The sequence below is a fragment of the Parasteatoda tepidariorum genome, chromosome 1 (assembly GCF_043381705.1).
Source record: "Parasteatoda tepidariorum isolate YZ-2023 chromosome 1, CAS_Ptep_4.0, whole genome shotgun sequence".
Taxonomy (NCBI): domain Eukaryota; kingdom Metazoa; phylum Arthropoda; class Arachnida; order Araneae; family Theridiidae; genus Parasteatoda; species Parasteatoda tepidariorum.
This window is the reverse complement of record NC_092204.1, coordinates 69806758-69829942: the sequence shown is the minus strand read 5'-3', so window position 1 is coordinate 69829942 and position 23185 is coordinate 69806758. Positions and strand designations below refer to the sequence as shown.

Genomic DNA, 23185 nt, shown 5'->3' with positions numbered 1-23185 from the left:
GAGCTTTTATATATTTACAAAAGATATTTTAAAATACATCTTCAATCTCTTTTAGAAAATCTTTTAACCCTTTCGCACCTAACGGGACACATATGTCCCAAGCAAATTTCAAAAAAATCTTTTGGGACAGAAACCCTTCCCTGTCTAATGGGAGACTTTCCCACCAGTCATGCCAATATTTTTGAAGGTATTTTCATTCACAGAACATAGATGGCGCTACCATACATAATGCTGCCCTACTCATAGTTTATGCTACCAAAATTATTCTGCTGTAAAAAAAAACTTGTCGCGAAAGGGTTAAGATTATACAATATTATTTAATTATTATTAATATCTATTATTAAAAATTTATACTATCTAGAAAAATAAAATACTCAAATTAAAATAATAATAAAATTAGTTTTTTTTTTCCTCTGAAAAATATAGTACATAGTACTAAAATTTTTGCGTTTTTTTTATAAACACATTTGGGTGGCAAAAATACATACAGAGAAGGAAAACACAATTGAGTGACATTTAAAAGTTTATTTTATGAGAAAGACAAAAACAAATTTTTTAAAAATATGTACAGGATTAGATCCATTTTATTATTTAACATAAATCAACCTTATTTTCCTCTTTTATATGATCCTTTGCCACGTGATGCTTTTCCTTTTTTCGCAGAACCATTTTCTTCAGCCTATAAAATAATATCTCAACAATAAATAACAATAGCAGCAATGAATATATAAATTGAGAGGAAGAGGACACATTTAAAATTATTTAATATAATATTGAAACTTTCAGTAAGTCAAAGTTTAAAATGTAGCTAATTGGCCCAAATTTGTATGTAAATAAAGCTAGCAACTATTACTTTTGGGCAACTGCCATTATATGTAAAAAATAAACATAGCTATGGTACATAAAACACGGTTGCCACTCAAATCTGGAAAAAAAATTCACTCTGTTTTCCCTCTACAAATTATAAGCAATATATTAAGAGGAAACAACAAATTCTGTGCTCTTGTGTGAGCAATATTGAGCTAACTATATTTATTAGTTTCAATTGCTGGAAAAACAGCTGAACATACTTATATAATGCCATAGTAAATGAAATAGTTTAGTATAGCTGAAATATCATAGTTAAATATCCCATAGATTACGCTTTGAGTGGTCTCCATTTTTTAAAAGAAAAAAAATCGAAATTCCCCGCATTTTCCCTGTTAGTGAAGGTGATTTTTAAATTCCCTGTATTTTCCAGGTTTTCCCTGTGAATTGGCAACACTGTAAAAGGTACAAAAGGTCAACACAACAATAGATACTGTAGCATAACTCCTATATTCATTCCTTTACTCAAAAAGGCTTCACTATTTCTCAATTTTTTTTTAATGCCAGTATTTTTGGTGAATTATTCCTTAATTTTACAGAACAGTAGAACTATACTAGTGCATCTTTTCTTCTTTTTTTGTTTTTGTTTTATTGACTGATAGTTTATTTTAAGTATATTGCTAAAGATTATGTCATTTGTATTTTTGACGAAGTATGACAGCCTAGACAGTCAGAGCTCTATAGCATCACATATATATATATATGTGTGTGTATGCATACATGTGAGTGTATATATGATACTGATGAGACCCTAGTAAGTATTTGCAGAACCCCAAGAGACACGAGGTGGTCATTTCATGTCAATTTAGTTTTTACGAATGTAAAATTTTTAGATTCATATCTATGAGAGTTTATTCATAGAATATTACAGAAACATTAAATATTCCTTATTTTAAATTACAAACATAGATAATGACATACCTTTCGTTTTACAGGATTATTCTTTGGGATTACAGTAAAGAAACTATCTAATCTTCCTTGTGTACTTCCGTGACGACCTTTCATTAGCTTTTTAACACCATTTTTTACCCTGTCTTCACTAAGAGAGGAAATTAGTTTTAAATTAGCATCGCTTACAAACAAAACATTATAATTTGTGATATATTACATAAAATTTTATTTAATGTAATATTTTTAATGAAATTTTGACATAATGCATATTAAGTGACAAATTTTATACCATAGTTAATATAATTACAATACATTAATCCTTTTAACTCACCTAAAATTTTTTTCCCCACACAAAAATTTGATGAGACCTTCCTCATCTGGATCATTCCATTTCAACTATAATTAAATAGTATTTGATATTTTAAAATTTATACAATAAAAATAGATAGTTAATTAGAAATTAAAAGATCAATTAAAAATAATTGGAAAAAAAATTAAAGAAAAAAACATGTTTTTAATAAATTAATGTAGCAATAAAAAATATATTAAGATTAGAAAAGAATACGCATTAATATAAAAATATCTACAGAATTTTTAAATAAACATTTATTTACCTCAACATTTTCACCATCAGTAACTTCAGGTTTTTTAAACAATTCTCTGGCCTCTTTATAATACCAATCCTCTGGAATTTTATACTTCTGTAAGCATGAAAAAATATTACTTTAGTTTTGAATTATACAAATTATAAAAAAAATACCTACACATAGTAAAATAAATAAATCAAGATAACCTAATTGGGTTCTGAAAAATACCTTAGAATCTAATTTTTCAATGATTTTCTCAATGCATCGATAATTCTTGATATATTCATATGCTTTCTTTGGTCCAATGCCTTTGATACTTTCACAATAGTCACATCCCAGAAGTATACAGAGATCAATAAACTAAAATAACAAATTTAAAAATTGTACGGAAAAAAAGCAAATAAACTATTTTATGCTTTCAGCTTCACTTATAAAAATAGTTAAAACTAAAAAAAATGTAGCACAATCAATATTTTAATGAAAGAAATAAAAAAAATATCTATTTTCTACATAAAATAATTAAAAATCGATACTCTGCTATAGTCCATTCCACCTTAAGTTGGCACTGGAGAGAAAGGTAGGTAGACCGGATTACATGGAAACTGGGTTACTCTTTAAGTCAGTACGGGGATGAGGTAGCNTGGTTCTCTACTTGTAGCACTATCAATATTTTAATGAAAGAAATAAAAAAATATCTATTTTCTACATAAAATAATTAAAAATCGATACTCTGCTAACTTTTAATGCAATGACCAGATTTTCATGGATAAAGGCACAACTTTAATGGTTGAATGGGCAAAACATAAATAGGCTTATTATAAAAAACATACCTTTTCCAAACTTATTCAAGACAGTGGCTACTCCTATTTAATGGTAACTCATTCATACTTTTTAAATATAGACAAATATGAATGCTTGAAAAAATGTTTGAGATGTGTATAATAAATACTGTTCCATCACAGTTTTAGTGACATTTTGCCATTTGGTAGAAAAGAGCAGTTTTGCCATGAATCTTCAATGGCTGATTATTTCATTAACTAATTTTAAAAATCTTTTAAACATAAAGAAATGTATTATTTTTGAAATCATCAGGAATAATATTAATTTAAGTTCAAAGTAATTATAAATTTAAAAAATAATTCATTGTATGTGTATACATATATCTTTAACTAATGGTTCTTAAGCTTATAGTTTTTATACTACTAATAATATTAATACTAATAAATATTACCATAATAAACTATAAACAATATTAATCTTATAAGAATATGATATCTAATTATGTGTAAAATAGCGATGAGATAGATTAAGAATTTTAGAGTGGATTTTTCGGCTTGTGAGGAAGTTCTTATGCCAAAATACTTTCAAACTTCATATTTATCTTATCATTTAAACTTCTACTTTAAGTTTTCTTTCCTTTTCCAAGCAACAATATAACTTTTTTTTTGTTTAGTCCTCAAAGGTAGAGCTGAATTCTGCTAATTTTATAATTTTCTTTTTATAAATATTAAATAATTTGGAATTTAAGTTAAGGCAACAAGTCCAGAAACTAAGCTCTGGTTTAGTAGAATGAAATAATCATAGAAGTGAGCGAATAAAGGATTATGACAATTGAAAAAGGTCACATTAAAAAAAAGTTGTTATTGCTGATATAGTGATCGTAGAAACTTAACTAACAAATGATAATGCCATAAAAAAGTATGAGATGGACATTACCAATAACTCAAAAATTTTTGTATGGGGCATAACCTTTACCTTGAGGTTATACAACCTCTGTTTACTTTAATAAGATAATGCCTTTTGGAGGAGTACTATCAACTGAACATTTTAGATTTTTTACTTTATTAACAAACATACATAAATAAAAGCAATTGAGCGTAGAACATAAATATATAGAAGTTACAACAGTTTGTCAAAACTTCTATGACATTTTGGCAATTATTATTATTTTTTTTTTTGGAAAGATGTTCACAAACTACCTGAACATTTAACAATGGCTGGGACAGTCATTTTGTCTAAACTTATTGTTTTGTCTAAACTTATTGTTTGTCTAAACTTAGTAGAATCTTATTGAGACAAAAAGTTTAGCAATTTTATTCTAAATACAGGTCACTACCTTTTATTACAAAATCTAAACCTGAAGGACATGTTTATAGTTCTTTATCTGTCCATAAAAAACTATTTTCAAATAAACAATTTTTTATCTTAAAATCCATAAACTTTTCTCATTTTACTATGGAAGCAATAGGATAATGCTATTTTCTCTGCCTCAGGCTTTGCATAAACCAAAAATAACAGTCAAATTTGATTTAAAAAAAAGTTAAACAAAGAATAAGAAATTAATTTCAATTTGACGATCAATTTAACCAATGCTTCAAAAATGTGAAATGTTCCATTCTAAGAAGGGGGGGGGGGACATTAGCTACATAAGATTGTTGCTTCGTTCAATTAATCTACAATGTTTTCAATTAGTGCAATATATTGTAATGCAAAACCTAGTTTACATATATCTAACACACGACCACAAGCAAGAAAAGAAAAAAAATTCTTTGAACTTATTTCAATTAAAATGTGCCGAAAATGGATCCAAAAAAATTTATAACATTATCATTGAGATACCTCATCATGATTTAAGCCAGTTTCTTCTAAAATATGATTTAGGTGAAATTCTTTAATGGGCATTTTCCTAAATAAAAAAAAAAGATATGCAATAAACAATAATAAAAAAACATAAACCAAACAAATTTTGTTAATGGTTGACTATTTCAATAAAAACTATTGAAGAAGATACACAAAGGTGCCAATCTGCAATCTATTTTTAAAAAATTTCCTAACTCTGGAGTCTGAACTAGAATATGTACAACTTGAGAAAAAATCAGCAGCAACATTTCTGAATTCATATTCATTATTTTTATGACTGTATTAAAAATAATGCAATATAACATGTAAAATTGCATACAAACTAACATAAGGTCTATAAAGATTTCTAATAAAACTGAAAACTCACCTTGCCTCACTAAAAGTCATATGCCTAAGAAGAACATTAGAGCCAAAAGTTAAGGCATCCATATCTTCAGTAGCCGTTGCATACACTTTGCCTGCCTTTACAAGAGCTGCACATTGTGCTTCAGCTTCACAAGGGGCCTATTTAAATTTAGGTTAAATATAATTAACCAAGTTATAGAAGGAAATAATTTTTAATAAAACTATTTGCAATTAAATAATAAATTGTGATGAAATAAATCATTAGCTACTGATAATAATGCACATGCATAGAGGAAGTAAGCAAAAAATCATCAGATTTCATTAATCTCAAGCAATTTTTTTTCTTCAAATTTAAAATATAAAGAAATAAATATCGAGAATTGGAGGTTTTGTAGCTTTTAAATAATAGCAGAATTGATGATAATATTTTTCATTTTACAATTTATATAATTTTGTAAATAATTCAGTTATAGCATCTTTCTGTATCATTTCCCTTTTTACTGGTAAAGACTATATAAGAAAAAATACATTAATTAATAAATTCCTACTAAATTTATAGCATTAATAACTTTAAATACGACATTTATCTCCCTCCGAGATATTAAATACATAATTGATGAAAAACTGTATATAAAGACATCAAACTTATATAATTTCTTTTTATTTATTTAAGTTTTCTAATTGTGTTATGAAATATCTACACTTTATTATTTTAAAAATAAATTCATGAATAAAAACTACTATTAAATATTTCATACATATTTGATATGTATGAAAATATATTTAATTTCTTTTTTCTCAAGCATTTTCTTTACTTCTTAACAGAATGGTTGAATTAAGTTTAATAACAAATTTTTACTTAGCATTTAAAATTATACAAGCTAATATTATCTAATGAAGTATAAGCAATATATGCCCCTTACATGCTTTCTTTACTTTAAAAAAAAATGAAAAGCTATAATTATACTCTGCACTTTTGCCATTTAAAGGTAGAAAAAATTAATCTACATAAAAACCAAAAATATCTAACAACAACATAAATGGAAGCGGTCAATTTTAAAAGGGAATATGTAAAATTTTTACGAAAATAAGTCTTTTGTTGGTTTTGGAATATCAATCACCGATTATCAAATATTGAAAAATTTTCTGAACTGTCTAAAGATAATCCAACAATTTAAAAGTAATTAAAACAATCCTTCCGCAATTCGCGCAGTTTTTCTCGAAAGTGCATATTTTGTAACATACCCCTTCTTTACATTGACCGTTTCAATTTATCTCTTTGTTTAATATATATATGGTATTGATTGGAAGTATATAAGGATAACGTGATCTAAAAAAATAATAATGATGGTAATAAATCTTACCCTCCTTTACAAGTTAAACATTGTGGCTATGAACCAAAAGTGCTCAATGAACACAATTTACTTGTTCGAATAAATAGATGGTCAACTTATATGAATAAGTAGACCACTAAAACAATGCACGATCAGTGGTAAACTTACACACGTTTCACTATGTAAGTAATAAAAAATATAATAACCTTGTACAGTAACAAAACATTATTGAATTGTAGCAAGAATATAAAAAAAGACCAATATAAACATGAAAAAGAAAATGAACATGATTACAAAATCATAAAATATGTGAACTCCGTTTAATATCTTTTTAAAACAAATCAAAATTTATAAACAGACATTTTGATTAGCTTACTTCAACATAAGGGATTCCCATTAGCCTTAATAACTCTTTGCATTCATCATTATGCTGTCTTGTAACTTTAACCAACCTTCTAGTGAACTTATTAATGTCTTCAGCAACACCTATATGAAGAATTCACTATTAGTAGCTACTACTACTAACTATATGAAATATGCATAAAAAATAAAGGAAGGAGCAGTAGAGATATATAATAAACCTTCTTCTTCAGCTTTTTCTAAATTCTTTTGCGCTTCTTCTCTCCTTTCTTGACGTTTTTCAAGCTGGAAACATAAATTAAAACATTTGGCAAAAACTTCCTCAATAATCAAAATGGGGTGTCAAAATTTTAATTATAATAGAATTTTTACCTCAGATGATTTCATTTGAGGAGGTTTTCCATCAAAAACATAAACAGGTTTAATGCCATTATCAACCATACGAATGGTACGATAGAACAACCCAACCAGATGGCTAGAAATATAATAAATATAAATGAATTTACTTAGTCAAATAAAACACAAAGTCTAATTCCCACAGCAAAAATATCATTGATATTCATACATAATGTAAGCATATTATTAAGCTTTTAAAATCAAATGATTAACTTTGAAGTTAACTAGATCTAAAATTAAAAATTATTGCAAAAAATTTATTTTATTTGTTCCATATTCTTCAATACTCTTTTTTGTCGAAATGAACAACAATTATATAGATATTTTATTTCTTTAACATTAAATGGCACTACTATTATACAATATGACCTTAATATTAAAATGCTGGTCAAAATGATAGTAAATCAAACTTATTAAACCAATAATTAAATTATAATGTAATATTAACTACCACTTTAAAATAAATTCTATAGTTGATATGAAAAATTTGATGCAATTGATGGGTATACAATGTTGTAATTTTTAAACTTTTCAGTTCTAAGAATAATATAGAAATTTTAGTCTTCAGAACGCAATTTGTTGGCAGTTTTATTTATAGCAATAATTATTATTCAAATTTAAAGTAACTTTCAATCCCATCATAGAGAATATGATTTTTGTTTAAATTAATTTTGTGCTTTTTTATACATAACAAAATTTAACTAAATGAGTATTATCTTATACATTACATATATACTGATACATAACATTACATATCATTTGTGTGGGACATATATAAAAACACAGTATTATTAAAAACTAAGTCAATTCTGATCTGTAACAAAAAGTATTATCTTTGTATGAATAAGCATTATCTTCATACATTACATATATATCAATACATAACATATATCATTTATGTGGGAGATATCAAAACACAGTATTGTAGTATTAAAAAAAGATTGTTCACATAACTAAAAAAATAAATCAAATTCTAAATTAAACACAAACCCTGAGGCAGAATCGTGGCAGCCCGGAGACATTGTAGCAGAACATTACCAAGTTCTTACAGAAAAATTTTTCCTTTAGGAAGTAAAAAATTTTGGTTTTCTTTTCTGCAGAAATTTTCATTCTATTTTCTCCCCTGTAATTATTACTATTGATTTCAACATAGTTTTTAAAATCCGATATTTTTAATACGATATTATTTATAACAAAAACTGAATCTTGAAATGAAAACACACATTTAGTAACCCCTTTTTGAAGAGGTTTGGTAGTTACTGCTACAGATTTTAAGATTTTGTAATTATTTTCTTTTAATATGATGATTTACAAAATGCGATAAGGGAAATAATTAATGTTTTTCACCCCGACAAAACGCAACAATATCGGCCATAACATTAGAATTTAAAAAAAAAAAAAATTATATATTCAAATAAAAAAGTTATATTATTTTATTTTAACTGAAAAGTTGTTGAAAAGTGTCAGTTTTTCTTCAAGTTGATGCTTCTGTTACTTTAAATTAGTATCATGTATATTTGTTATTTTTGAAAGAATCTGGCAGAAATATATTAGTATTTAAGAGGTATGTAACAGAAAACCCTAAAAATTCTGTCACAGGGAACACAAACATCTTTTATAAAGGAATATTCTTGTTTCAATACCTCTTTGTATGAACAACAACTTACAAGAAGCCAAAAGGATTTTATATGCGCAGAGATTGTAAAAATTTTTTCTAAAGGTTAGGCTAAGGGTCATTACAAGTTATATATATACCCTTCGAGAGTTCATGTCAGCTATTTTTTCTTCTTTTTTGTCACTTATGTACAACTGCCTGGCATAGGCACTGATATAGAAATCTCTATGTATGGGTTAAGTAACAATTTCTTTAACATTTTTCTCAAACATAATAAGCGAAAAAACCAATATGAAATGAGAAATTTCATTGATTCATGCTCCAATATGCAATACTTAATAAATAAGATTTTTTATTTTATTTAGAGATACATCACTGGAAATTTCATGTATTTGACCACTAAACTAACAATAAGTGACTTATGATATATTGATAAAATTCTCACAAAATATACTCAGCTGAATTCTTTATTAACAATAACTAAACTTTTCATTCCTTAAAGTTTAACAAAACATAATTTTTAATTAATACAATACTAAGAATAGAATTATAAGTATAAAATAAGTTATAAGTTTAAATAAGTTATGGTTAAAATAAGAATAATAAGTTTAAAACGGACCTAGTAGTTTCTCCTTCACTATTTGTTAACATATTCGCTTCTTGGCGAACAGCTATCAAAAACTGATAAATACTCATTGATGCATCCACAGCAATTTTTCGCCCTATAAAACATGCAATGAAAACTATAAAACAAAAATTGTATATGATAATACTTGAAAATTTTAAAAGAATTTAAAATTCTATGTATATACTTCGTTGAGATTTTGAAAAGTTAATGTATAAAAAATAAAATTAATTCACGAAAATTACATAAACACAAAATTTAGTAAATAAAGCTTGTACTTAAAATCTAAGTAAAAATATTTACCAAAATAATTTTTTATCTCATTTTCTTTCATTGATGTGGGCGCACAATCTGCTATTAATTTAGCTAACCCCTGAATACCCATCCTTTAATTCTAATAAATATCTATAAGCTGAAATAGAACTAAAATTTAACTTTCAAATGACAGCCTGAAAAAAATTAAAATTTAGTAAACAAAATTTATGGCGGGAAGATATCCAATACAGTTACAGTGAAGTTTGAAAATGGCTTCATTTGTATCTGCTTGTGTTGATTATTTTTAGTGAATACTGGTGAATACCTACGCAGCCGAAAACGCATATGCGATTAGTTGGATACAGATACGAAAAACTCTACATCAAAATTGGCGATCAAAATGGTGTAGAATTGGCGATCGAAATGGGCTGCAGGTGGCGTAGAGCAGAACTCTTTTCCTATGGCAACACTTCACATGCTTTCCCCATTAGCGTGTGGAAAGTCATAGAGGAAGGAAGCACGTTAGTTTCTCTCTTGATTTTCATATAGATTAAAATCTTTTAACTTGAAAAACTATATGGAACTGAAAACTACATTAAACATAGTTCTAAAGAAAAGTATCGTGGAAATTTTAAAAAATATTTTTATTAAATAAAAAGGAAAAATATTAAGAAAAGGGAAAATATCGTAGTATGGATGGGTGATCGTGAAAAGCTAAGGGTGGTGGCGCTAGTGGTTAAATTGCTCTCGCAAGACTCCCGGGTTACTGCTTCCGGTATATTTTTACGCCGCAGATGGAAAAAACGCGCCATCATATTATTGCATCATATCTTTTGCAGTATTTCACATGTACCGAGTTCTTTCTTTCAGCCTTTTATATTATAATCATTATTAATATTATAATCGTCAGAATATTTTCTAATTAAGCTAACTTAAAAAGATATTTTTAAAGATATTTTTGGCGACATTTTATTCAAATGTAGCCAAATAAGGGATAAAATACAAAACATGGCAAACCTTAAGAATTTTTCACAATGAGATATTAACTTTCCAAAACTTTTTTTGGCCTTACGACCTCTGAGAATCAATACATTTCTGAAAGCTCTTATGAATGGTACAATTATGTTTGGATTTGAACCCAAATTACAATAGCAAAACTGCATAGAATATTAGGCTTGTTCACACATCGCCTCGTAGTCATAACATAAGCGGAGGGATACACCGGAAATTTTCTAAATTTCTTCCGGTTTAAAGACGCTTGTTATTGTTTACATTAGGCCACCCATCCATATACAACTGAAAAGAGGAGGAAAGGGAAGGGAGAAGGGCTAAAGGCATGAAACCGGTCTCTCCCCAGATGGCGTATTCGAGTGTTGCGATCGCGAATAGAACTTTTCGTAATTTATTGTATAATTAAAACATCACCTGCATTAATAAATTAACACATTTATAATGAACTCATTCATATTGACGAAGCGGGGGTGCCATCCCCTCTGCAGAGGATCAAAATTGTGATGGCATGTCTTCGGATCATCCTCAGGGATGTTTCCCTGACCGTCGCCAATAGCCCATTGTGCAGCTCTAGTGCGACGTAAATGAACAACTACAACAGCATTCATATTGAGTCCCACTACGAGAAAATCTGATTATTTAAGGAAAAGTTATTTAGGGTGCTCACATTTTCACATGTGCTCACATTTTGCTTTGTGTTATGGCGCACAACTGCATCCCGCATTGGACTGATCGTTAAGACACGGTTCCCAGCAGATCACCGAAGTCAAGCATCACTGACTACGGTCAGTGTGCGGGTGGGTAACCACTTGGATCAGCCTGCGTAGGGACCGATGGTGTGCGGTATGGGTCCTCGTTAAACTGTTCTACCGTAAAGTGCTCGACTTCGCGTGCAGGTCGTCGGGCTACCAAAGCGGGGGTGCCATCCCCTCTGCAGAGGATCAAAATTGCGATGGCATGTCTTCGGATCACTCTCAGGGATGTTTCTCAGACCGTCGCCAATAGCCCATTGTGCAGCTCTAGTGCGACGTAAATGAACAACAACAACAAATTCATGTTAAAAAATATTGAATTTATCAGCTGCATTTTTTTAAAATTATTTTCACGATTAAATTTTTAATTGACAAAATTAACTTTGACAAAAAAAAAAAATTTACATCAGCATTATTTTTGACGTAGATAACGCCTCTTTGGTTAAAGTCTTTGATCTTGATTAATTAATTAGTTAAATCTTTTGGTTGAAAAAAGGTTGCTGAAAGTTAACTAATTTAGCAAGCTGACAATTTCTAATTTTTATTTAATAGCTTTTATGTTAATAACTTCACATTTTAATAATTTTTTATTTTAATAAATATATATTTTAATAACTTTTTAAATTACTTTAATAGTCCCGCATTCTTAATTCATATGTTTTCTTTAAATTAAAAGCATAGGAAACAGACAAGAAAATAGTTTTAATATTGAATAGTGCAGTGCACTGTTAAAATGAAAATTATTAACCAGTTTCAGTTAAATATATTAAATTTTTTGTGATTAAAATAATTTTTATACATGCATTAACTTAATATATTAAAACACTTATAATCCATCCTTAAAATCCTAATTGGAAACAATATAAAACTTCTCAAAATAATATAACCTTATTTATACATTTAAAAGAAAATAAAAACAATAAACTAAAACAATAAAAAATACTATAAATTAATGGTTAATTTACTTTAATTATTTAAAAATTGGTCCATATCTGTAGAATTGGATGGAAACATTTATTTTTTAAATTAAACTGATTTATTTATTAGAGTAAGGAAAGACAACTTTTCTAATTGATTACAATTAAATTTCTTTGTACTCTGTCCCTTATTACAATCATTTGAAAATATTTTGCGTTTAAACTCTCACCGCGCTGTGGTCAGACTGACAAGCAATCAACAATCATTTTGATCCAGTCAACAGATCATGCAAACAAAATAGAAATAAATAAAACTGATATTTTTTCGTTAAGCTGCTTCTCTGACTATTTGTGAATTTACAATTAAATTAGAGTTCAATACAGCCCAATATAAAAGCATTTTGTGCCTTATAAAGTTGTCTATCACTTATACGAAACTCGCTTTCAGTTGTTAATTTAAACAGGAATGAAATCAAAGTGAAATATATTGCTTCAGTTATGAAATTAATTTATTATTAATTCAAGACTTCAGTTTAACTGTACATATTAAATGTATTGAATGTTGTGGATTGATTGTAATTATTATAAATAATAATGTAAATTAAAACTTTAAACTCTAAGTTTTTGAAAAGAGCAAAAAAATAATGAGGTAATTCTATTTTGTCTCTCCTAAAACAAAAAGCGTTAGACGCATCACTTTCTAAAGTCGGAGAGGGGGGGGGGATTCCTGTAACCAACTTAAATTTTTCTCCATCTCTAGAAAGTGATGCACCTATATTTTTTGTTTTATGTGGTAGGATTAAAATTGGGAGAAAATAGTTTGTGGATCAGGATATTTTTTTATAAATAAAGCACCAGAATTGTCAAAACTGTTTTAGTTGGGCTCTAACATCATAAAATAAGTGGTAAGCGTTGAAAACCTCTTAAAAAAGTTAATTGAAAGATTTTGATTTCCACTATATCCTCTTCAAAAACCATTAAATTTGGCAGTTATATAAATTTGTTTATTTTTGTAAACTTACTTTAATTTTATTTCAGAAAAATATTTTCTTTTTATTTGTGATGATATTCTTAATTACATTTAGGGAGCATCAAAATATTTTAAGAGCTTAAGGCCTCTAAGGTTTTTAATTAGTCCGGGGAACTGTGAAGCGTACATGGAGTCTGTTTTGATGTTTTCAGATCCGCCTTTACTAGATATTTGTTAGATTTCCACAGCATTTTCTTCCCTCGCTTAAATATTAATTTTTGGACCCTAAGCTGTCTACTTTTTATAAATTTATTTTCGGCTAAGATTTTAAAATTATGCATAAAGAGTGGTAATTTTGGAACATCTTGTCTAAACAAATCATTGAAAAACTGTTTTAATAGACATAAGGGATTTAAATTCATGTTCTAAAATAACAGTGAAATAGCAATGAAAATAATAATAACATATTATTTTCAACAAAATAACAATGAAATAGAATGGTTTGAACTGGTTAGGCATTAGCAAATTACAAAAATTCATAAGAAGCTAAAAAACGTCTCTGGCTCTATCTTACTTGGAGCTTTATAAAAAGGAAGTAAGTAATGCAACAACAAGTGCAATACTTTTCCGAGAACCACTATCATACATCCTCGTACTTGGCATTTCTACGTCTTGATTTCTACGTCATCAAAAAAATGGAGGATAAGGTCAAAAGTTATTCAGATTGTACGTTAACATGTTTTCCTGAACTCCCAGACAAAACAATAGTTTCATTCGAAAAGCAATATTAATATTGATTGTTCATCTGGAAGTCCTGTTGTTAGTCTAACTAAAAATATTTTGAGACATTTCAAAAGTTAAAATACCGTGCACCTTAATAGCTTTTAATCTAATGATCAGATTTTTATGCCCTAATGATTGGAGAGCCTTACCTGAAATATTAAAATATGCTAATTAATTTATGAGGACTAAATTTTTTGTTAAAAAATCGGGTACAGAAATGTATTTTCTCTGAATGAACACTTTTATTATGATTTCAAAATATGGGGGTATGGCTACAATCTGAGAAATATGGCCCCATAGTTGATACAGGACAGTGGTCAAAAGTTTGGAACCCTTAAAGTTAACGCCTCTTGGAAATTTTGCCATGTGTTAGGAACTATTTAGGAGAATCAAAATATTTTTACACTCAATTATATGGTGGAGTGTATGAGTTTTTAGATCATTTTATATGACAAAATTTAAAAGAAATTTGATTAAAAGTTTCTGAATAACGAAATTTCAAAACAAAGTTGTACTCTTAAATTTTTAGTTTGGTTTAGTTTGGGTTGACATAATTAAAAAAATAATGTAAAAATTTGCAAAACTTATTACTTAAATTTTTTTTTCGAATATTAAAATTTTTTTCGAATAATGCATGTATTGTACATAAATTATAATGAATACTTAAAATTTTAAAACAAATTTTTCGTGTTGAATTATCTTTAAATAGATAAGTACTATAATTGTGTTCAAAAAGTATATTATTCGCTTAAATAGTTTTAGAGACGTGACGATAATACACAAAAAGGGAAACAACTTTAAAGGATGCAAACTCTTGATGACTCTCATGATTTGTTTAACAGTTCCAGAATGCGACTACCGCCTATATTTTGAGAGTTAAGAATCTAAATCCTTCATGAGAAAACAATGTACATTTGTTCAGGGGAAGAATGCGTTTTTTAAAAATCTAAACTCATAATTTAAAATTTCTTTCACTAAATTATTAATTAGCATATTAAAGGTTAGTCCTTTGAACCATTTAGATTTTTACTTTATAACCGTCTTTGAACAGCCGACCAGATTTTGGGTTTACGACTACTAATGTTCAATTCCGCAGCCCTGTAATTTTGAACCCCATCCAGAAGACAAGGAAACTCCTGGATCAAGTATTGGGAGAAATTTGCCTTAATGTAGAACTTTCTAATGGAACTAACCCGCATTTGCGTTACATGGAGAGGAAGACCACGAGAACCTCCCAAGGTTAGCCTGACGGCAAGGGGACTCTAACCCATGATCTCTCCCACTGAGGATATTTCACGTCAGCTCTGTGGTCAGAGCAAGCCGGATGCGGAATTCGTATCAACCAACCATCGCCGGGATCGAACCCGGTTCACCTCATTGGAAGGCGAAAGCTCCATAACGATTTAGATTGCATTTTAATATATGAAAATCTGATCACTACGTCAAAAGTTGTTAGAGTAGTAGATTTTAATTTTGCGCATTCAACATAAATAAGACCGAAGATATTCAGATTCGGTATTCCATTGTTGTTTTGAGCATTACATAACTATAATTTGTTTTAAAGTAGTATAATTACAAAAGTCAACTATTAAAAGGTTTTTTTTTCTTTTCTTATTTTTGACAACAGGGCATAAAAAGACATTTTTTCTGAAAAAAATGAATTGTTCTTTTGCCGCTTATTTTGATACTACTAATAAAAAGTGTAAATGAATGATTTTCTTATATTTTAACGTAGAGTCATAATCTTTTGATTAAAATAGTTAAATCGTCTCTAAATGTTCCAAAATTTAAGCGATCGAAAATATAATGAGAAATATTAGATTTTTAAAATACTTTTATGTTTTTGATTCTTCTTAACAGCTATAATTCGATTTTGTTTGTTGATTTTTTATTCGCACGGACAAAGACGACCTTGGTCTATTTTTTTTTCCATTATAGTAGAAAGTGTTTCTTATACAGGGCTATAATTCTTCTCTCAGAGTCACAACTTCCCAATACAAAAGTTTTGAGCCCCCAAATGATGGGCCTCTAAAAGACCTCGAATGAAACCTGTTTTCGGTGAATTCAATACTTTACAAACCTTCTTTAGTAGCAAAGGATTTATATTTTTAAAAATTATGTCATACTGTGGACCACGAATGTGGACGCAAAAAAGAAGGGCCGAAGAAGAAAAAAAAATTATAAATTAAAAAAAATAAATGGAAATAAGTAAATAAATAAAAGCAAAAATATTGGATAAAATCATGTCACGGACACATCGTTCACTTTTTCTATGCTTGTGATTCTAAAATTTTCTTACCACTTCTTTCTGGTTTACGCAGAATAAAAGTTCAAAAGAAAAAAAACTGGACATTAAAAATGTTTTTTAAGATACAAAATGGTGTTGTTAATTTTCTTTCTTTATTTTTCTTGCAATTTTTATTACTACTTATAATATACTTAGTACTTATAATATAATATAATATAATTTTCAAAAATCTAAACTCAGACAAACGTAGTCTTGAATTTTCTATCCAGAATTATTAAACGCTGAATTTTATAATTTGCTGTCCCGCAGTGGACTGATCGTTAAGACACGGTTCCCAGCAGATCACCGAAGTCAAGCATCACTGGCTACGGTCAGCGTGCGGGTGGGTGACCACTTGGATTAGTCTGCGTAGGGACCGAGGGTGCACGATATTGGTCCTCGTTAAACTGTTCTACCGTAAAGTGCTCGAATTCGCGTACAGGTCGTCGGGCTTCCGAAGCGGGATGCCATCCCCTCTGCAGAGGATCAAAATTGTGATGGCATGTCTTCGGATCATCCTCAGGGATGTTTCCCAGACCGTCGGCAATAGCCTATTGTGCAGCTCTAGTGCGACGTAAATTAACTACAACTACAATTTTGGAAGAAAAAAAATGTTTAGCACTACTTAAAGTGATCAATCGCTATTTTTTTCAATCGAATTGAACGGAGCCGCGATGGCTCAGGGGATAGAGCTTTCGCCTTACAATGAGGTGAGCCGGGTTCGAATCCCTATCGCTACGAATTCCGCATCCGGCTTGCACCGACCACAGTGCTGATGCGAAATATCCTTAGTGGTAGACGGATCATGGGTTAGAGTCACCTTGCCGTCAGGCTAACCGTAGGAGGTTCTCGTGGTCTTTCCTCTCCATATAACGCAAATGCGGGTTAGTTCCATCAAAAAGTCCTCCGCAAAGGCAAATTTCTCCCAATACTCGATCCAGGAGTTCCCTTGTCTTCTGGATTGGGTTCAAAATTACAAAACTACGGAGTTTAACACTAGTAGTCGTAAATCCATAAAATTGGGTCGGCTGTTTAACGACGGTTATAAAATAAAATAAAAATCTAATTGAACGAAGCTTTTACATCCAACTTTTTTCGAAACATATTGCTCTATAAAATGAGTGTTTATAATAAAGTATTCGTTATGAATAAATAAAAATAAATAAAAATTTAAAAAAAAGAAGTACCGGGATGGAGAAAATCTAATATCTAACCTAAAATCTTAAATGGCTGAAAATAAAAATTTTTTTAATAATGCAGTGGCTAGAAATTTCAGGAATTTTTTTTGGTTTTCCTCTAAATGTTACGAAATTACTTATTAAGTAAAAAATAAAAAAAGCTTTGAATATGTTGTTGTCTAATACTTTTCAGAATTAGATTCAAAATTACAAAATGGGTATGAAAAGGATATAAATTATATTACTGACAATGATACGTTGCACAATTTATTCATTATTGCTAAAGTTTTCGTGGTGAAATTTGTAATATCATCAAGTAACAAAGTATACATTTTAGTTCAAAGCACAAGAAAAATGGAAATTATTTTATTATTCCTTCTAAGTTGTTCACTGTATTTAATCTAAACTATATTAAAAAATTAGTTTTTATTTCATAAATTTTTTGTATTTGGTATTTCATACTTTCTTCAATTTCAATTTGTAATAATTTTTTTCAATTTAAATTTTTTTTTTTTAGGAAATAAATCTTGTTTTTGGATTTAATTTATTTTTGATGTTTTTGAATCAAAAATGTTTAGATAAGCTTGCATAAATATGCATGTATTTTAATGAAAGACGCATATTTGATTTTTTTGACATCTGAATGAATATGTTTTTTTTTTCTTTTTCGTTCCATGTTCTTCCTGAACTCATTAAAACCCTAAATACATCACTGAAACAATGGTAAAATTTACTTATATAAAGTATGGAGTTTGATTTTCAGTTAAAATCTATTAATTTAGAAACATAACTTTTCAATAAAGAAAAGATAAATTTTGCATTTTTCTATTTGGAAAGAAAAAGAAAGATATATTTTTTAATGATTTTTGAAACATATTTGAATGAATGTTTCGATATTCTAATTTGTAAATTTGATTTCATAATAAATCTGATACTTATTAGTAATAGTAACTTATTATGCATTACTTATTATTTATTATTAAGTATATTTATTACTTAATATTATTGTGTTACTTATTATGTATTACTTATTATTTAATTTTTCCCAGCATAATTCCTAATTTTTACAAAGATCTGTATAACATTAATTGGTATACTTACGAAATTCTCCTTTCTTTTAAAATTCGTACAAGAAAAAAAAGTGATAAATTAAAAATAGTAATTTATAATTTCTGTAGTTAATTTTTCGATTACAAAGGTTATACGATTATAAAAAGAACAGGAAAAATGTTGATGCATCTAATGAGAGATTAAATTTAGAAATCAGAAAGAATCAGAAAAGTGTAGTTTACAGCACATTTATTGTTTTTTAAATAAAAATATGAAACATAATTTTAGTGTTTGTGTCCAACATAATAATTTTCCTAGTACTCATTTTTCTCTGTTGCTTACTTACTTGCCTTATAGCCCAACCAGGACTCAGTCCATGGCATTTTGGTCCCGTCATTTCGGTTGGAATACACAATTTTTTAGTTTCTTAAATTATTTATTTATTATTTCCAGTGAAAAAAAAAACAGGAATCTTAAATGGTTATTAAGTATTTAAATATTATTAAGTGTGGAATTAGAAAATCAAATTATTAAGAATATTTACGAAAGATTGTCCACAATTTTTTAATGGAATAGCAAAAAAACTTTTTTAAGTTTCAATAAAAAATATGTTTCTTTTTATTTTTTATTCCATTATAATGCAATCTGGTGTCTCTTTTCAAATAATTCCTTTTCAAATGGGGGAAGAAAAAAAAAGGAAAATGCTGGCAGTGAAAAAGGAAATGAAGGCTAAATGCTGGCAGCCAAAAATTTATAAAATAGAGATAAGAATTATTACAATTACATTGGAATATTTTGCATATTTGAATTTTTTTTTTTTTTTAAAATTTCAATATCTAAAAGAAAAACAAAAATGACAAGGGAAGGAACGAAATAACGGCCCCGAAATGGCAAGGAGATCGAAACGACGGAACCAAAGCCTTGACGTACCTGTTCAAAAGACAGCGAAAATCCTTCAACCCTATTGTTCTTAGCATATTTTTTTTCTTATTTATTTACGTATAATTATTTTTCTTGTGTGCTTTTGTTCTCTAACGTTGTTAGTTAATTGTTCTAGTACAAGATCATGAAAATATTTTTAACTTAGAATATTCTTCAACTTCCTTCAAAGAATCTGGAAGATGCAGGAATGCGAAAAGGGGTTCAAAATTACTATTTTTTTGTGGTTGCTGTGAGATAAAAGTTTTCTGTGGATGTACTGAAAATAAAGGAAGCACAGGGGGAAATTCGTTAATCTTTCATTTTGTCTTTTATCAGTTGTTATATGATTCCAAAAATATAGGGCAATTTTTTGGCCAATCGGCCACTTTCACCACCTATCCCGGTGCGATGCAGGCTGCTCTTGCTACCCCTTTCCCCTAGACCCGTCCTTAAGGCTAACACGCTTAACTGATACAGATTTTTAAGAGTTTGCATTATGACTCAATGTATGATTAATTTTAGCTAATTATGATCAACGAGCCCAAAGATACCCATTTCCTCCAGACCCCATTACTTTTAAATCCAGTCTTGATTCTGTACAAAAATATAGACTGGACTGCCAACACTACGGCCTGGGTGGGCCAAAGTCTGTCATTGAACATTCATTTTGCTAAAAATAGATAGGACAAACTAGTTAACTAGTGGAGAAAAAAAGTTTTTAACTGCTTTTTTTTGTAAGTATTATAAATTTCGAGGAAAATTTAAACTAACATTAAAATTCCAAAATCTAAGGTTAAGGTAAGGTGTCAAAAGATTTAAATCTTTAAACAGTTTCATTTCTTTTTCTTCAGAATATTTTATTTTCAAAACCGAGATATGTTAAAAGAAAATGTAATTCAAAGATTTATTTACAAATTAAGTTTGATTGATTGATTGATTTGTTCATTTACGTCGCACTAGAGCTGCACACTGAGCTATTGGCGACGGTCTGGGAAACATCCCTGAGGATTCGAAGACATGCCATCACAATTTTGATCCTCCGCAGAGGGGATGGCACCCCCGCTTCGGTAGCCCGACGACCTGCACGCGAAGTCGAGCATTTTACGGTAGAACAGTTTAACGAGGACCAATACCGCACACCCTCGGTCCCTACGCAGATTGATCCAAGTGGTCACCCACTCGCACACTGACCGCAGCCAGTGATGCTTGACTTCGGTGATCTGCAGGGAACCGTGTCTTAACGATCAGTCCACTGCGGGACTTACAAATTAAGAGTGGAGGCACTTTATACACAGTTTAAAATAAATAAATAGATAATTTTTCAACAGGAGTGAAAACCTGCTGCATTTATTATTATTTTTTAAAGCAAAGACAAAGTATATTTAATTTTACGTGTTATGATAAATTAATTAATTCGAAAAATTAATGCATTACTTTGAAAACAAAAATTTCTATACTCAGTCTTTTAATTTTTACAACGAATCAATATAAACTAAGGAATTAAGCTATAATATAAAAAATGAATTCATTGCGACCCCTGAAAATAAAAATCTGTATTCTGCAACCCTTTTTCCATTGGCAGTAATAATCTGTGTGATAGAATCAGAAATAAATGAGCTATAGGATAAAGTTAAGGATAAATATAGGGAAGTAAAAGGAGTGCTCTGTAGACTGGTTAGCCAGTTCACAAAGCATTCAAAGGGCTAAGAGTGATGCTAAGTCGAGCTAAGAGTGATGCTTTTAGAATTGAGTAACACGAGGAAATACTAAATTTAGTGACAAAATGTCAGACAAAGTGCTGCTCAAATGTCATGAGAAGTAACTCTTGGATTAATTTTAATTACTAGGAGGCTCCGCCCCCTGAACGCTAACGCTCGCCAACCCCCGAGAATTGCCACGCAATCCTATGTTGTTCACGCCGTGAACCATGGCTCGCTGCGCTCGCTCGCCAATGAACACAATGTTCTAACACAAAGACATAGTATTTTATCATCAAAGACATAGTATTGTACTTATGTAGAAGAATTCTATCAATGTTCTTATTGGCTTTTAAAAAAGTATATTAGCTATCTGGATTGTACATGGTGAAAAAATCAAAACATTGGCTAAATGAGGAACATATTAGCAAAATAAATTATCGAATATTGCAGTTACTCGCCTAAATTCAACTAAATGTGTATAATAAATTAGTTAATGCTAGAAATTCAGAAAGTTTAAGAAAAAAATTTTATCATTTAAAAATATAAACTTTAAACCCTAACTTTTCCTTGTGAGATAATAACCCTCAAAAAGTCTTTCATTTTCAAGAACACAAAAATTTGTTTTATCGCCAAATGAAATATTTTTTGGTGATCAGCATTATTGAAATCAATTTCTATATTAATTAACATTTGTGATAAAGTACATAACATTTTAGAACAAAATAAGGATGTTTTACATACAATAAATTAAAATGCATGGCTGTTAGCATTACCCGAGAAATACCACGTGGAGGTCGCCATGCTGCATTTCTAATCGGGGAGTTTTGATTTTGGCAGTTCCCCTTGCCTACTGCCAATAGAAGTTTCAATTAAATTTTTTCCAAAAAACATTTTTTTCTGCAAAGCTCTAAGAAATTAACACTAAGCATTTAGAATTTCTTTGAAAACACAATTATAGATTTGGCATCTTGGAGCAATTACTGAAAGGCTGTCAAATGACTTAACTCTTGACAGGCCAACATAAAGTTGTCCATGACTAAAAACTTGTTTAGTCAATACTAAACTGATTTTCTCAAAAGTCTGACCTTGTGACTTATTTATAGTCATGGAGAAGGCCAGCCTAATTAATTCCTAATTGAGTTTAAATTAAATATTATCATGTTTTTAGGGCATGAATCTGAATTGAACAACCTGACAATGCTCACTCTGGTTATTGTTTCCGTTTTTAAAAGCGCTATATGTTGAGCCACCTGAGCTGGATTTGGCATGTGCTATTTATAGCAGCAATCATTGGTCGATTTTCTAACGTTGCCATTCGGGGAGTTGTAATGAGGCTTTTTTTTGGTGCCGTGTAAGAGAAATATATATATAGATTTCATAAACAAATATACTAGATTCGTGAGCCCTGATCCAATATACGTTTTATTGTGATTTTTTTTATATCGTTTGTTTACAATTATCCATCCTGTTTATTAGAGTTTGACACAAACAGCAACCATTGGACCATATATTTCAATGTACGCACTCATTCTGTTACTAAAATTCGTACTGCTGTATGTTACTCTGTCCCAGTCGTACCCATCTTCGCGCTACTTTACATTCAGTTGAAATGCTGTCATGAGAACATGTTATTCAGGTATAGGCGATTTGCGGGGCACTCCTCTTAGCTTAATTTATAACCCTGAAGGGTGGCTGGCACTG

The 23185-nt window shown here is 29.3% G+C and overlaps 1 protein-coding gene across 2 annotated transcripts; it reads right to left on the bottom strand.

Moving 5' to 3' along the window:
* Positions 1–510: 510 nt before the first annotated feature.
* On the bottom strand, positions 511–10175 carry LOC107448823 (flap endonuclease 1). 2 transcript variants are annotated; one of them, XM_016064174.3, is made up of 12 exons: positions 9964–10175; positions 9655–9757; positions 7397–7499; positions 7246–7309; positions 7041–7150; positions 5353–5489; positions 4965–5031; positions 2574–2705; positions 2373–2459; positions 2090–2154; positions 1789–1906; positions 511–679 (listed from the first exon to the last, which is right to left on the bottom strand). In XM_016064174.3, the coding sequence occupies exons 1-12, from the start codon at positions 10043–10045 to the stop codon at positions 608–610; spliced, it is 1140 nt and encodes a 379-aa protein (XP_015919660.1). In that variant the 5' UTR covers positions 10046–10175; the 3' UTR covers positions 511–607. The 2 variants fall into 2 exon arrangements, with proteins under 2 accessions (XP_015919660.1, XP_042894813.1); XM_043038879.2 differs by having other exon boundaries at positions 511–693; positions 9964–10162.
* Positions 10176–23185: the final 13010 nt, after the last annotated feature.

What these genes read in the sequence shown, in the direction of transcription:
- LOC107448823 (XM_043038879.2), bottom strand. Translation starts at nt 10,045, where the DNA reads ATGGGTATTCAGGGGTTAGCTAAATTAATAGCAGATTGTGCGCCCACA. An exon ending in TTGAAAAATTAGATTCTAAG is followed by an intron (nt 2,460 to 2,573) that starts GTATTTTTCAGA and finishes TCATGCTTACAG; the next exon opens with AAGTATAAAATTCCAGAGGA. An exon ending in CTGATGGTGAAAATGTTGAG is followed by an intron (nt 2,155 to 2,372) that starts GTAAATAAATGT and finishes ATTTAATTATAG; the next exon opens with TTGAAATGGAATGATCCAGA.